This window comes from Xenopus tropicalis, chromosome 5, assembly GCF_000004195.4.
Source record: "Xenopus tropicalis strain Nigerian chromosome 5, UCB_Xtro_10.0, whole genome shotgun sequence".
NCBI lineage: Eukaryota > Metazoa > Chordata > Amphibia > Anura > Pipidae > Xenopus > Xenopus tropicalis.
Genome location: NC_030681.2, coordinates 48,549,535 through 48,566,692, shown reverse-complemented (window position 1 = coordinate 48,566,692; position 17,158 = coordinate 48,549,535). Strand labels below are relative to the sequence as shown.

Sequence of the window (17,158 nt, the reverse complement as noted above, 5' to 3'; positions counted from 1 at the left end):
CAGAATACTCAGCATGCTTCATCATGTTCCTTCTCCTAAAGTAAGCTTTCTATAACAAAATAAAAGTTAACTAAAAGGTGAACAACCCCTTTAAAGGAGAAGGAAAGGCTAAGTGACTTGGGGGTGCCAAAATGTTAGGCACGCCCAAGTGACAAATTGCTTACCTTGAACCTGCTCCTGTTAGGAGAAAACCGCACCAGCCTGGAGTAGCTGCGAGCGCTTCCTCCTTCCGCATTGGCGCACTGCGAATGCGCATTAGAGTGAAAAGCCGACTTTGTTGTTAAAGTTCGGCTTCTCACTCTAATGCACATGCGCAGCGCACCAACGCGGAAGAAGAAATCACTCGCAGCTACCCCGGGCTGGTGCTGTTCTCTCCTAACAGGAGCACCAGCCCGGGGTACAAGGTAAGCGATTTAAGTCACTTGGGGGGTGCCTAACATTTTGGAACCCCCAAGTGACTTAGGCTTTCCTTCTACTTTAAGGTCCATATGAATGTGGTGCTCTAGTCGGTGCTTCCACTACTTACATAAGAATTATACACTAAATCCAAAATATTTCCCAATTGGCACTTACTTGATACAACATGCAAATAACTCCAGCAAACATTTCAGGGCAAGAGCGCTTGAAGAAAGGGGTTGCCCTTGAACGTTTGCTGGATCTCAAATAAAATTACAAGTTATTTGTACATTGCTGTGTCAAGTGAGTACCATTTGGGATATATTTTCGATTTAGTGCATAACAACCCCCCCCCCCCCCAGAGATTATATTCACTTACCTGGTCCTGTTAGCAGAAAACTGCCCTGGTCTGTGGTTCTTCTCAGTGAGCACCATGGAGCAATACTCTTCTTCTACTTCATCTTTCTTCACTACCCCAGGGCCAACGCATGCGCAGTAAAGTGAAAAAGCCAGCTTTTTTGTTATAGTTCAGTTTTTTACTCAACTGCGCATATACACCCATGCAAAGAAAGAAGAATCAGGAAGAGGATCACTCTGTGCTGCTCGCTGAGAAGAAACCTGGGACCATCTGTAGAGACTGACAATTCCATGGGTCATAAAAAATGTAATCTAATAAAGGAAATATACCAAATGAAGTCAATAATCAAGCACAACATTATATATGCCCCTATAAATTACATGCCACTAATAAATCATTCACAAAAGCTTCTTGCTTAGTGAAATTCCTTCCACCTGTGCATTAGCATTGCAGAAATCCATTTCATCAGTAAAAGTAAATGCAAACAACTTACTAATTTTTGGCCAGACAGGACTTCTAATAGTGCAATCAGCTTTGTTCCATCTTTTATATCTTCAAACAGCTCATTGATTACCATTGGGGGGTGTCTCTGCAAAAAAGAAATTACATATTGATTCAGGGTCTCTGAGTAGAAGCAATGCATCACTACAGATGACTTTGTGGATCAATGCTGAACACAGCAGCCTGCATAAGAAATATATATGTTAAACATTATGCATAACAAGTAAGGTTGCTACCCTTACAGTAGTGTTAAAAAGAAGGTCATTTAACAGCCTTAGGGAGGCAGGTATTTTTTTCCCCAGAATAGATAGGCGCACAAATAACAAAACTATTAGAGGTATAGAATCCATTATCTAGTTCATTATTTCGTGCCAAAAAGTTTGTTAAAGGAAAAGTAACACTAAAAATAAAAAATCTATTCTACCCTGCCCCAATAATTGCCCTATCCTGCACACCATTTATTATTTTGAATGCTAGAAAATACCTGCTAAAACTTTGAAATAGGGCAATACGGCAATGCAGGGCAGAATCCACTATGCGACGATCGATTGATCGATCCTAGCCTGACCCCTTCCTATACAGAAGGAAGGCTAGGATCGATCAATCGGTCGTTGCATACAAGATTCGCCCCTGCATCGCCGAGGTGGCAACCCTATTACTAGCCTTAGAATTCGTGCTTGGCCAGAACTTTCCCTTCATGGTCAGGAAATGGAAACTAATGAAGAAAGTGCTATAAGGACTTATTTATGAATGCAAGTGCTATTTACTGGGTCAGACTGGATCACCAGGGCACCAGGGAAAAACCTTTTAGGCCCCGGCCCTGACCCCGATCCCCTCTGCATGCTCCCCCAAGCCGCCGGTCTCCCTCAGGGGAGGGTGTCGGACAGGTTGTGGGTGCCCCTGCGGGGGGTGTGAAGGCCACGGGGGGGGGGGTCATTGGGGAGTGCAGGGGCCCCTGAGGCAGCAGCCCCGGTGGGCCCTGCACCGCCCCCAGTCCGACCCTGGCTATTTACAGCAGTGCATAACCATACACACTCTTTGTGGAGGAAGCTACATAGGGCTCTATAGCACATTTGTAGCAAATAGGCTACTTGGTTTTAAACTTCACATGCTGGAAAACAAGATTCACACACATAAAGCGCATGAAAACCTATTTACAGTATAAAAAGTGTACTGTTGCAGATACCTGTATGTTTATTTGAAGACAGAAATTATATTGAATAAAGTGCCCCCTTTATTAAAATATAAGGCTATTATAAGTCACTGAGGAGTTCCATGACCACATGCAAGGTGATGAAATTCTGAGTTTACTTCTAATATCCTTATATTTTTCAGCAGGGGATGCATTATGTATTATAATACACAAGTTTCAGTGAGTCGTGAGAGAAGTGATATCTCATGACATCCCTTAACACTGTTATAAGAAGAGTATAATGTACTGGATATTCATGGCCCTTGGGTATTATAATCTAATAAATGCATACAAAGTTTTTCCACTATTTATATTTAGGGGGCCACTCGAACGCTCAGATTTTTATTTCCTGATTTGGAATTTTTAATGCTAAAAGACACAGAAAAAAGCACAGATTTCTCAAGATTTACTATGCGTCTAAATGGCTAAAAATCCGAAACCGACAATTCACCAGCTAAAACTTGCCGAGATCATGTAGAAGTCAATGTAGATGTCCCTTCCTTTCCCTGGAGGATTCTTCTTTTGCTTTGAAACTTTAGAGGTTTTGGATTTTTTACGCTGTTTTTTGTGTGTTTTTGGTACGAAAGTCGAAAAATTTGGAATTTCTGTGACTTTTCCCCAGGGGGACTTTTTCTGTTCAGGCTTTTAAGTAAATGTCAGACCTTCGTGGTAAATGTGCCCCTTAGGGGCCCATTTACTTACTCACGAACGGGCCGAATGCGTCCGATTGCGTTTTTTTCGTTATGATTGGTATTTGGCGATTTTTCGGAAAAATTATTGTGACTTTTTCGTTGCCATTCCGAATGTTGCGCAAAATCTGGCGATTTTTTCGTAGCGATAAAACTTGCGCGAAAAGTCGCGCCTTTTTCGTAGCCATTCCGAAAGTTGCGCAAAATGTTGCGATTTTTTTGTAGCGTTCGGATTCATTCAAGCTTCAGTATGGTGACTTTTCTTGGGCCAGGTTGGAGCTGCAGGGTGCCATTGAGTCCTATGGGAGGTTTCCAAAATCATGCTAAGTCTGAAAGTTTCGCCCGCCGCTTACGAGCGCTCAATACGAAAAAGTCGCGACAAAATACGAGCGAATCGTAATGGCTACGAAAAACTCGCGTTTTTTCGCGAAAATCGTATTGGTAACGAAAAAGTCGCGACAATTTCCGAAAAGTCGTAAGGGCGCCGAAAAAAAATCGCAAAAAATACGAAACAGTCGCAAAATGTTCGTTTTCCAATCGGAATTTTTCCAATTCGGATTCGAATTCGTGTCTTAGTAAATCAGCCCCCTAGTGTTACTTGCTCACTACTTATTTTCTGCAAATATTTGTACACATGTCACATTGTTTGGTTTGAACTGATTGCATAGTTTGTATTGTATTTCCATATTACATTTAATTTTAAGGGGAAAGCTCAAAAATAATCATTAAACATGACCTTCCACATCACATTCAGCAGTACTGTCATTCAATTTATTATGGGGGTGATTAACTATAAAACAGTCCTGTGGTCGACCTGAGAAAGGGGGTGTGAGGCAACCCCAATTTCCTTTTCTATTATCTGATGCCTTTTTAACATGAATATTGATAACAAAGTAGATTTTTTTCTTGGATATATTATTCCACAGGATACAGGTAGACATGTTTTTCAGGTACAGCTGGTAATATACAGTATGAGGATTAACTTGTTGAGTGCCCAAAATATCCATACTTTTTATTTAACTTTTTTATGTTTTTTCATTGAACATTGAAATTCTCTTTTTTTATGGATTTGTCCAAAATTAGCCTTCAGCTTGTGCATTTTGTATTTTATTGTTGGGCTGTATTTACCAGCAGCCTTTCAGCACAGTTTCCACAAATACTGCCAAGTCTAGCAATAAAAAATATCCGGTTTTACATTTCTTTTGACAAAGGACTTCACTTCTTCCTCTTTAGAGAACATGGCTATCATACGGCAGGTTGATAAATGTTTTTGCATTCAGCAGAGGACGAGCCAGAGACAAAGTCAGACGTACCATTCACTTAAAGTGATACCACACAGCAGATTCAATTTTCTAACTAATGTACTGTACAGCTGCTGTTCCCAGGAATTATTTGGAGCTACAACAACCCAAGTATATAAGACAAACAGGGATCAACAGAAGTAAGTATAATTTGGATCTCCATACTTTGTCTAATAAATCATTTAGACATTAAACCCAATACATATCAACCTAAAGATGTTTTTCCCACCAGAGGTGTGGGCTAATAGTACTCCAGTTGGAGAAAACAATAGTCTTTTTAAATATTTTTGAGGCTGCCCGCACTGGGACGGAGTTCCCAGTTCGGGTAGCCATGTTGTGGCAATCGAGTGCGCATAATGAGCAAGTGCCCCAACTCGCTCATTAAACGGATGTGTGTTACGCAGGAGGGTGAGTCACATCCACTGCTCCTACGTCACACGCACGCGCATAATGACATGCATGCTAAATAACATGCCTGTCCACACTGGGAGCTATCTCCTGGTGCGGGCAGCGTAGCACCATTGGGGACTGTTTTTTGTTTTGTTTTTTTAAATGGAGTCTATGGGATAATTGATTTCAGGATAACGAATCCCATACCTGTATTACAATTTATAATCAATTAGTTGCAGATCATATTTATCCCTTTCAACAGCTACTATCATCATAGTGAACTGAAAAGATGCACAGTTATGTTGTTTAATAAAAAGTACTTTTAGTACCAAGGGTGGTGATTATATTTATTTATTTAACGTGTCCTTTAAAGTGGCACTAATGGATGCAAAGGTGCAAAACGTTTTTTGAAAGCTGTCCACAAATTTTGTTTTCTTGCAATAAAAAATGTAATTACTATTAGAAAGGATTCTTTTTAACTGATTAATAAGCACAGAGCTCTGGTAATATACATCCTCCTAACAATTCTACATTCACATGGAACACTTGCCTCCTTTGTCATGATAGATATAAAAGGCAATGGAACTCACCCTTTTCACTTGATACTTGGAAAAGATTATGCAGCACCTCAGGACACAACTTCTGAGCAAGAGCATTTTGGAAAGTATTAATTTACCAATATAAGTGATAAAATTGCACCAATGAAGTTAACCGTAATACCTAATGAACCATTTGTTTTATTCAGTCTACTGCAAGTTAGAAAATGAAAGCAGAGGCTAACCCTTCCAGGGATCCCCAACCTTTTATACCCGTGAGCCACATTTAAATGGAAAACGTGTTTGAGAGCAACACAAACATGAAAAAGGTTCCTGGGGGTGCCAGTGAGAGCTATAATTTGGCTATTTGATAGCCCCTATGTTGACTGGCAGCCAACTGAAGACTCTGTTTGGGGTTATACTTGGTTTTTATGTCTTGGTTTTTAGGTCTTGTTTTATGTGTTATTAGAGTTTTGCTAATAAAGGTTAACTTTTCTGGGCTCTCTGCTGAAAGCTACTTTTTTAATTATGTTTGAGAAACATAGTATCTTTTTAAGCTTTCAGTGCAGGTTCAGTGCAGGAAATGAGGGGCTTTTCAGCTCTGCACGCTGAGCTGTCCCATGGAAATTGGGACGTATGCCAACTCTTGGTCCAGGACCCCTTGGCTCTTACACATATTTGAAAACACTGCTATATGTGCCATATTGATATAATTTCTGGAATTTTTAAGGCAGTAAATATCATCACATCTATCACTTTAACTGACATTCAGGCTAGGCTTTCAGGAGTAGCCAGGAGAGAAAATTTAAGGTTTACCCAAACACCATAAGGAAAATAGCAAGAAAAGTTATGAAGCAATGCAAGTGGTTTATTCACCAGAAAACAGGAAGTTATACTGGATTTAATTTGATACTTTGCAAATGAGAAAAAAAAAAAATTACCTTAGCTAAATGAGAATTTATCCATTTTGTAAATGTTCTCTTCTGGACTGCCTCTTGCTCATCTGAAAAAAAAAAGAACATTTTATTAAATCTACTGTAGGTCACTATAAAATCAGGTATAAGTTTGTAAATACAGCTGTGTGGATGTATAATGCCATTCATTTTTTTTTAAAGTGGAACACTGGCTTCAGAACCACATTTTTTTAAAGAGCCCAACACAACACAGAACCACTAATATACCTATTACTGTAATCTGTTCCTTCAAAGGGTATGGATAAATACCATTTTTATATGCAGAAATCCAGCTGCAAAACAGTTTTTTTTCTTTCTGCATCATTTGAAATCCTGGCAGGGGAGAAGGGACTAAAATAATGATGTTACAAATTGTAACAACTGCTCCACATGATACTTTCCTTATTGACATCACGTGTGCAGGGAATTGTGGGGTTTGGAGGATGCAGGCTGAAGGCAGGCTGAGGAGAGTCCACTGCTCTTACAAAGTAGTCAGTCAGATCAGCAGGAAAACAGGGGCAGTTTTAGGTAACTGTTCCAAACCATATTCTTACATTAAAAATAGTGAAAAGGCTGCATATTTCTTAACTAATGTATATTGCAAAGTTGCTTGAAAGTGAATATGGTTAACTGGGCTAGTCTGTCACTTCCTTTTCACAAGGACATGCTTTGCACAAGTATTTTACTTCTGAAATTACCATAGTTTTTGACAGCAAATTACATGCACATTATTTTAATGTCCAGTGACTTGCCGTTTTAATAGTTCTTTCCTCCATTAATGTATAGAAAATTAGAGATGTAGCGAACTGTTCGCCGGCGAACTAATTCGGGCGAACATCGGGTGTTCACAAGTCCGCAAATTCGCGAACTTTTGGCGATGTTCGCCATTTTGGGTTCGCCGCGTTTTTTTTTGCGCCGCGTTTTTTTCGCCTCGGTTTTTTCCGCCGCGTTTTTTCACTTCGGTTTTCGCCTTTGCGTATACATAGGAATAGCTTGCGGGTTTTTTTGGCGTTATTTTTTGGCGTTTTTTTTTGCGTTTTTTTTTTTGCGGTTTTTTTACAAAGTATTTTTCAGATAAATTTTTGCCCTTGATCCCCCTCCTGCATGCCACTGTCCAGGTCGTGGCACCCTTTAAACAACTTTAAAATCAGTTTTCTGGCCAGAAATGGCTTTTCTAGGTTTTAAAGTTCGCCTTCCCATTGAAGTCTACGGCGTTCGCAAAGTTCGCGAATATTTGCGAGTTTTGGCGAAAGTCCGCGAACGGGTTCGCGAACATTTTTGGCGATGTTCGCTACATCCCTATAGAAAATTAGCAAAAAATAACCTATTTGGTGTATAGGTGGAGAATGGGTTAAATATTTTCTCACTTTAGAGCTTACCTCAAAACAGTAAAGGATGTTGATAAATCCATGTTTTCATAAAATGAAGAACATTGTACAGTATAGAAATTTCTATAAAAATGAATATGTGCTATGCTATAGAAATATAGGGAAATGACATATATCCCAAACAGGTAAAATACACAAACCATTATTTCAGACGTGTTTTCAGACAACCCAACCTCTTGTATCCGTTATTGGTTGGTTTGGATGTAATTGTGTATGTCTAATAATAATGTAACAAATGTTCTGTCCCTAGACTGTAACACAGTACTTTCTAACCAGGCGATAGGCTCCTAGAGCTTTCAAGCACTTCACAAAGGAGCATTGCACAATTTGGGAAATGTCATCATTACAACAAATTAAGAATTCCATTATCCTGTGCCTGGTTCATCACTGGTTTAGTAGCTGTAGAAAATGGTGACAACATTTTCCCCACATTGTCAGGCAGGGTCGGACTGGGCGGTGCAGGGCCCACCGGGGCTTCTGCCTCAACACCCCCCAATGGCTCTCGTTGCGGCCTTCACAAACCTCCCCGCAGGGCTCCCTCCCTCACCTGTATGACCCCCTCCCCCAAGTGCGCGTAAATGAAACCTGCAACAAGTTGGGCGAGGGAGACCTGAGGAACAGTGGAGCACCCTTCGGGGATCGGGTCTCGCCCACCGGGGCCCACCAGGTTTTTTACTGATGCCCCGGTGGCCCAGTCCGACCCTGTTGTCAGGCTTTGTTATGGCTTCTGCCTGAACACAAGGTCTGAAGCAGCATAAAATAATGATGCCAAATCTAGCGTACAGATGGTGTAAAATAAAACACACCTCTATAAATTTGCCGTTTATTTTACACAGCATAATAAACAGGCCCCACAGAATACAATAGTCACTCGGATCTAATGGTAGTGGTTAGCAAACTAAGGATAAATCCTGCACCATCGTCAGGCAACTCTGTCAGGCCTAATAAACATGCAGCAAAATGAATAAAGCAGAAACAGAAAGTGCCTCAGTGACCTTGTTTTTCAGCCTGACAGCCAAAGAAAGAAATATTGATTTTATCCTGGGCCTACGAGAAAGGTCTAAGCAATGTCAGATATATCAGCTATACAAGCAAAGGGGATGTTTTTCTGACTAGAAATGTAATTGCTTGTTTTTCTTATTTACAAGCTAAACCAGTACATAAATACTATCTAGTTTACCAGGTGCCAGAAACATGCTATTATTGTTATTATATTTATGCCACTTTATGCATAATTAATATGTGTTACTAAAGGAGCATTTTTTTGTACTTTCACAACAGTTTCCTAAAGTTTCATGCCCACAAAAATATAGTGCATGTCTACTATGTTCATAGTACATGGATATTCAATTCATACAGTTATCAGCATGTCAGGAGTGTTTCATGGTTATATGTGCTTGCTTACCTAATATATTTATTTACAACACACTGCATAAATACATGATATATTTGATAATTATTTTTAAATGTTTGATAATAACCAAAAAAACATCTCAATTACTTTTAGTAAATTGAATTTACCCTGTATGCAACGGTTAATATGCTAATAGATAGCAATATAAAAACAAATGAAATTAACCCAAATATATCTGAAGTTTACAATCAGTAGTCCTGTAGTACAACAAGCTAAGCAGATCCTACATGATATCACAGAGAGGAAGGCAAATTTAGAGAGGGATATCACTCAAGGGCAACTAAGTGCTCTGCTCATTTATCTGTGATGCAAGTGAACATGAAGCAGAGGCTTCAGAGAGTAATCAGTGATTCCCAGGGTAGCCCCAAGCGCGATACTCTCTATACGGGGTGTAATAAACTTACCCCGGAGGTACTGGAAAAATCCCGTAACCAGATTTATTGATGTGACTTTCCTCTTCTCAGCTTCTTTATACAGAGCCATTGGGGTATCCTGACCTCGGCTGTTGTCTGATGTTGAAGTCTCACTTAAAAAATATCAATTCACCCCCCAAAATGCTCAGCAAATTCCTTAATAAAAATTACACAAAACACTCAGTATCCAAAATAAACCTCTTGTCATTCTACAGAGTGTGTGGCTGACATCTGTGCTCTGCGAGAGACAGTCCTGCTGTTTCCAGTGCCATCATTCTGTCTTACTGGTTTCCTGATGTGCATTTCCATCTTCCCTTAGGACAACCAATCAGTATGGTAAACACTGTGATGTCAGCAACCTAGTTCATGTATCGGAGGCAGAGAGCAGCCCATGGAAAACAGGCACATCAGTCTATTCCGAACACAAGGCGCTGCTACTAAAGCATGGCCATTGCTAACAAGGTAAGGAAAAATATTTCTTATGTGGCACCAGATTAGATCTTTATAATAGGGGGATATGCTCATAATCTAACAGCAATACACAGGATAATTAACACAATAAGCCTCTTACTAGATAGGGTCTAGTTTACATGCCATATCATAATAAATCCATGTATAAATACCCAGTATTCAGTCACAGTTACTGGTTAATGCTAATATAGTATAGCACACTGCACCTTTTTAACCCTTGTGCCACCAGTGAAGTGAGTAAATGCAATGCATTCTACCATATCCTTTAATGCTCATCGTAAGAGTACACTAAATTATGGAATATGTATTTCATAATTTTAGGGGATCAATTGTTTACACAAATGTTGGTATAAAGCATATGTATAATAAATATATCTTTAGAAATGGTGCTTAGTGATATCATTTGTGTCACATGATCCACTGAAAATTGTGCATCGTTAAAAATTATCTGAAATTGCATGACCTGTATTAGCACCTGGTCCGGTGGCTTATATATAGGGGGAGCAGGCCGCCAGGGGACAGGGGAGAAATCTCTCCTCCTCAACTGCTCTCGTCCCTACCCTAGTACAAGCAGGCAGAGAGCAGGTGATGTAAACACATGGAGGCAATAATTACAATAGTGGTACACTATTCTCTATATTATGCATGATAAGTACCCATAAAAGCTCATCACTATAATAAGAAAAGCATTTCCTTACTCACATTATAATTGTTTCCATTATAATGTGGGTTCTAAATTTCCAGCACAGTAAAGAATATTGCACCCAATAATGAGGCACAAAAAATTGTGACTGTTAATAAAACACCAGCACATGGGCATAACTTCTACCTAGGGAGTAAGAGGCAGCAAATGAACAAACACATACAAGGTGAAGCAGCAACAATAAGGCTCGGATCACTTACATTTACCACTTAACATATCACTACAGACATCTCTGTAAAAAGAGTTAAGGCAGTTGAAAAGAGAAAAATTCAATTGTGTTTTAGTTTCTAAACTAAAAGCAAAACAAACGCTGCCCCAAGGTCTTTCTTTTACCATGTAATTTAAAGAAAGCGGTTTCCCCTGAGGCCTGGAGCATCACATTACAGACTGCTTTCTACAGGAACACAACATACACTCACAGACACACAAACAGGATTTAGCTGACAACATTCATATTTTTTGGCAATTTTTCTTTTGGCAGAACCACACGCAAAACCTTCTACACAAACCTATTTTCATTTGAAAAATTGTACCACCTTAATGTTAAAGTCAAAACATCTGGCCATGGGTTAATTTAGGGAACAATGACAGTACATTCTGGTTATTTATTATGAATCGCATAGGAATAGAACTGGTCATTCTATGGTCTGGTCATACCCAGAGCATAAATGACGTCTGCAGGAAATTCCCTAGGAGCACATCTGCTGTGTGGTTTGATGGGGGCTTCAGTGGGAACCCTTTGAGGTGGAGGGTGATGATTTATCTGAACAGACTGGGGGTGGGGATGCAATGGCCCTTGGCATAAGAACACAGAAGTGCAAGGAGCAGCTTTGGACACATGCACCTTTACTGAATGGCATCAATTCACACAATAACTATGTCCATTTTAGCATGACTACACGTTTATGTATATGGAGGGTCTGATGTTTAAAACATATCAATGGTGGATAAATAATCACCATAGCTTGTTTATGGTGTTAGCAAAAAGAAAAAGTACACAAAACAGAAGTTGGCATTTGTATAGTATAAAAGCTGATTTCCAACAGCATTGCTTTGTTACCATTTAAATTAAAAGCAGCATCCTTTCACATGAAATGTGCCAAATTGAAATGATTTACTAACATTGATTATGCTTTATTTACAGTGCCCCATTTCCTTTTATTTACTGTAGCACCAATGGCTCACTCCAAATCTCATTATTCTCAGACAATCCTCTCTGGCACTTTATGAATGGGCTACTTATCACTGATTTTCTCTCTATTCAGACAGCTACAGTGAATGGCACCATTTCCTTTCTTTTCAGGTCTGTTAAATTACGTTCCTTTAGAATCTCCAGTACTTAGGTCTAGTTCATGTGACAAAGAAAAGTTAGGTGGGGGGTAACCCCAAGAGAATAGCAAACAGAACATAAACAACACTGCTTTACCTCTTTTGCACAAAAGGGCCACAACTATAATATAGAAAGACTCACCTAGTAACACACCTGCAGGTATGGTGTGCATTACTTGCTCCTTGCACTTGTAAGTAACTGAAGGAGCAGTAATGTGCCTTCCCAGCCTACTCTGAGTAATAGTGCAAAAGTTCAAACACTGAAGCTAAGGAACCCAGCAATTAGCCCCAACCTGGATGTGGCGGGTTTGACTAGCAGGTTGCATCAACAGCCACTACTGAAGTTTTCCTAGGGCTGGAACTAAGGGTGGGCACAAGAGGCACATGCCTAAAGTGCAATCATCGGGGGTGCTAGGCATGTACCTCTTGTCTGCCTACGCCTAATCTAATCCAGGCCCTCACCTCACTCCTGCTCACTATCTCCATTCCTGTTTCCACCATGTGTGCCTATGCATGCACGCTCCGGGAGGGGAAGGAGGGGAAAAACGAGGTGGCCAGCTAGGCTGTCTATAGCAGTGTTGCCCAACTTTTTTTGCACCACGGACCGGTTTCAAGCAAGACAATTTTTCCAAGGACCGGGAACGGGGGGTGCGGTGCAACTAGTGCTAGTTAAATTTTATATTATACACTTTACTATTAATATTATTATTACATACAGCTTAATAAAGTACTTTGGTCCTTGTCGTAATCAGTAAAAATCTTCCTGGGCTTCGCTTAGCTGTTGTCATGGCTGTGTAACGCATCAGGGAGTTGGGATCACAAGTAATTGGGACCAAAGGTGACTCGGTTCAGCACAGCCCACGGCCCAGCACCGGTCCCCGGACCAGTGGTTGGGGCCCCTGGTCTACAGTACCCCTGGTCTACAGTACCTGTTCGGCTTAGTCTGGAACTGATTGATTCAAGCAAATAACATGCTAATGTCATTATTAACACTATGTGCATTGACACCCTGAAAGTTATGCCATCCTCACTCTGTAAATGTTATCCCGCACTCAATTCACAGAAATATGTAATATGCATCCAGCTCTTGTTGTTGTTAGGGAATTCCTGAGAGTTGCCCCACACAGGGTTTTTTGCTCCAGGCATCATCAACCATTAAAGACAACCCTTAGAATTGGATTTGCACACATAATATGTATTAACACAGGATTAAACAAACATTTAATAAAACAGTTATACCAGTGAACAAAACGTGATCCCCTTTAAGTTTAGCGACCGCTGGCTGTCCTACTCCCTGGTGCTTTGAGGGGCAATTCTTAAACAAGTGAGGGTTAAACCACCCTTGAGCCCTATCAGTCTGTATCAGCAGTTAAACATTGGAGGGGCAGCCCATAAATCACTTAGGGCAGTGCCGTCCAACTTCTGCGGTGCCAAGGGCCGGAATTTTTCGCACATACATGGTGGAGGGCCGCTAATGGAAGCCAGTTTTGACCACTCCCCCTTTTAAACCACACCCACTTCAAAACACACCCATTTTATCACAATGGTGGTAGTGCAGCAAAAACCCAAATGCGTGGTCCTCACTGCAAGGATATCAACCATCATTCATATGTGAAAGAATTATATTATGTCATATTAAGACACACCCTAAAATCCATTTGACTCCTCCTCCCCTGTGGATAGCACAGCAACCCCCAGCATATAATTACACACCTTAGGGACCATTTAATGGCTATTTCCAACTACTAACAAACTCCCAGAACAAACCCCTGCCAGGTTCACCTCCCACAGGCAGCCCTACTCTACCTGCCCTATGCTGCCTGTGTGTGCAATACCCTCCCTGTCCTATGCTGCCTGTTTTTGCCATACCCTCCCTGCCCTATGCTGCCTGTGTGTGCCATACTCTGCCTACCCTATGCTGCCTGTGTGTTCCATACTCTGCCTGCCCTATGCTGCCTGTGTGTGTCATATTCTGCCTGCCCTATGCTGCCTGTGTGTGTCATACTCTGCCTGCCCTATGCTGCCTGTGTGTGTCATACTCTGCCTGTCCTATGCTGCCTGTGTGTGCCATACTCTTCCCTACCCTGCCTGAGTGTGCCATACTCTCCCTGCCCTATGCTGCCTGTGTGTGCCATACTCTGCCTGCCCTATGCTGCCTGTGTTCAATACCCTCCCTGTCCTATGCTGTCTGTTTGTGCTATACCCTCCCTGCCCTATGCTGCCTGTGTGTGCCATACTCTGCCTACCCTATGCTGCCTACACACAGGCAGCATAGGCCAGGCAGTACATACAATGTCTGAGGTGTGAACACTGCAGGGGGTGAACAATGCATAGATTAAAGGGTGTGAACAGTACAGGGAATTACATGTTTAAACAATACAGAGGGATTACAGCCTGAATCTGAGGTGAGAACCATGCAGGGGGCAGTTAATCTCAGTACTGATACCATTTAAAGTTTACACAAGGTAAACCATCAAAGCAGCCAGACAGGTGGGGGCCACACAGAGGGGGGTCATGCGGCCCGTGGGCCGCCAGTTGGACAGCACTGACTTAGGGGGATCTCAATCAAAGGAGGGGAGAGAAAGCTGCAGAAACAATTGTCTGTTTCACTTTACATCCCCTTTAATATAGGCATTTGTATATATAGATATTTGATTGTTGAGGTTGAACCTGATGGACTTTTGTCTTTTTTCAACTCAAATTAATTATGTTTCTATATATTTCCCACACTCTAAACACTGCTTTTTTTTTAACTTTTCTTAGCTCTTCAGCTATTTTATGGAGAATAATGGTTGCTGCTTTCTCAATATGCATCCTCCAGTGCTATAAAATAATCTTGTACAGGGACTCCATGCTCCAGTGTAACATATGACAGGTGATATGTATAATATATATAATCCAGCCTCTTCCTTCCAACAGCCAGCAGCTAGGCACCCACAGATTACACAGAGGAAACACCACTGTTAATGTTATGAATAGAAAAAGAGTTATTGTTATCTAGCAAATGGAACTCCGTTACAAGGAAGGATTCAGAAACAATTATGATATGCACAAACATGTCTGTAATTGTTACAGCAAGCTCTTTATTGCTGTACCACCTACTGTTACCATTAAGTTACTGCACCTCAGTCACTGCTACATGACGGATTTTTTGCTTTATATAATTATGAATCAGTAGCAGAAGTCATAACGCAATCATTTGCAATGGTGTAATTAAATGTTTGTCAGTAGTGAGCTGTAGACAGGCAGCAGCAGGCCAATATCATACCAAGAGCTTTGTCAGTTAATGTGAATGCATGAAGTCTCATTTACAAAGTGCAGGGCAGGGTTTCAAGTGCAAAAAACAGGTGCAGCTTCAGATTTTCTCATAGAGACCTAACACAGTGAAAGGCACATATAGGGTAATCAAACTGCTGTAGGATGCCCTAATATGTACACCATACAGATATCTCCAATCACTTCCAATGTGGACAGTTAGTTTGAGTCGCCACAGGTACACCATAACTGCAAATGTATGGAACAAGCTTCCCATATACACTGCACTACTCTAGATTAAGTAAGTGCTGACCCAAGTCTCCCTGCTGGAAGAGATAATCACCCACCTTACTCTTTCACTTATACAAAAATATTCAGCTCAGTGTCGGCTTAAAGTGCTCCCTTGTATGCCCCATTTTTCCAAACTCATTTGTATGGTGTTAATGATATTCATAATAATATTCATAACACATTCATATAATGCTATGCAAATAAGCCAGTAGCACCGGAAGCCATCACTGACCTGTCTCTTAAAGGGGAACTAAAGCCTAACTAAAGAAATAGGGCAGAAATGTTGTAAATTATGTTTTGGGCTCCTGTAACAGCTCAAGCAGTGGCTTAACTACATACTACTATACAGCAGACCCCATACTTGGGGGGGAAACCTGGGCAGCAGGGGGGCCCAGACCGCAGGGTCTGCTGTACCTTAGTTCCCCCTTTCCGGCCCCTTTCCCATCTTAAATTTACCGGTTCGGTCGGGCCAGGAGCGGTCAGGGCCGGGAGGGATGCGGGGGGTAGGAACTGGTTGTGCCAAACGCTTTCTCTGTATGGGAGCCTGGTGTGATCAAGTTACGCCACTGAGCCCAAGGCAACCGTAGCCCTTTAGCAGTGGAAGATCTGTGCCCCCAAAGATGCCCCAGTAGCTCCCCATCTTCAGCTGATTCACTGCACATGCTCTGTGCTGCTGTCACTTACTGCACTTAGGGACTGACTCACAATATACGTAAAACCAGTGCAGTACGCATCAAAAATTAATAATGAGCTCAGTAGCATCTGCTTCTATGACAGAAAAACCTCATTTACTTCTGTGCAATGACCCTTAAGATTAATTTGTCAACAGCTGCCCAGAACACTGTAACAACTTCGAAGGCCTGGATCATTACTACTATAGAGATGCCGAACCTTTAGGCTGGTGCAATAAGTTCAGTATATAAAATAAGGCATTTTAAGTCTTAATCAAAAATAATACATTATAAATAACAACCCACAACACAAAGAAACCCACTATAATAATGGACATTATTTAAAAAATTTGACATTTGTGAATGGTCTGTGCACAGTAGAACTATCTGTCAAGAAACACAAACAGCCAAAGGCATGTAAAACATAATGGGTGGCTTAATGGTTACAGTTATTTTCAACTTATTCAGCCATGTCTCCCTTTGGAAATTTCTGGATACTACTATATTTCAGCAAATAATATATAAAACAAATGCACTTCCATTAGCAAACATTTCTTTTGAAAGATGTACAGAGCCATGATTAAATGCTTGGCCCAATTAAAAGTCATAGAGGACAAAATACTGTTTTATCTATCATTTACTGTCTGTCTATTTCTCTGTCTACCTGCCTATGTGTTTAACCATACAGAGATGTAAGTCCTGCCAAATTGAATGCAAGTCCCAGTAAAACATACAGCCTTGGAGTTGAAGAAAGCTATAGTTTGCCCCATGTGTCATAGACATATGTATATGCACACTTCAACCTCAACAGCATAATCCCCTTAATACTTCTGAAATAAACCCGAATAAATGAATAATTACCTTTCTTTTGGGAAGAGGATGCAAGTTTAGACTTCAGCATGTTTCA

At 40.8% G+C, this 17,158-nt stretch overlaps 1 protein-coding gene across 6 annotated transcripts in view; it reads right to left on the bottom strand.

Moving 5' to 3' along the window:
* syne1 (spectrin repeat containing, nuclear envelope 1) overlaps positions 1–17,158 on the bottom strand; it is a 244,378-nt gene that overhangs the window by 189,518 nt on the left and 37,702 nt on the right. For all 6 annotated transcript variants that reach the window (NM_001127037.2, XM_018093792.2, XM_018093789.2 and 3 more), the window contains exons 3-4: positions 6,305–6,366; positions 1,248–1,343 (exon numbers count right to left, since the gene is read on the bottom strand). In NM_001127037.2, the coding sequence (NP_001120509.2) occupies positions 1,248–1,343; positions 6,305–6,366 (158 nt within the window). The remainder of the gene's footprint in view (positions 1–1,247; positions 1,344–6,304; positions 6,367–17,158) is intronic.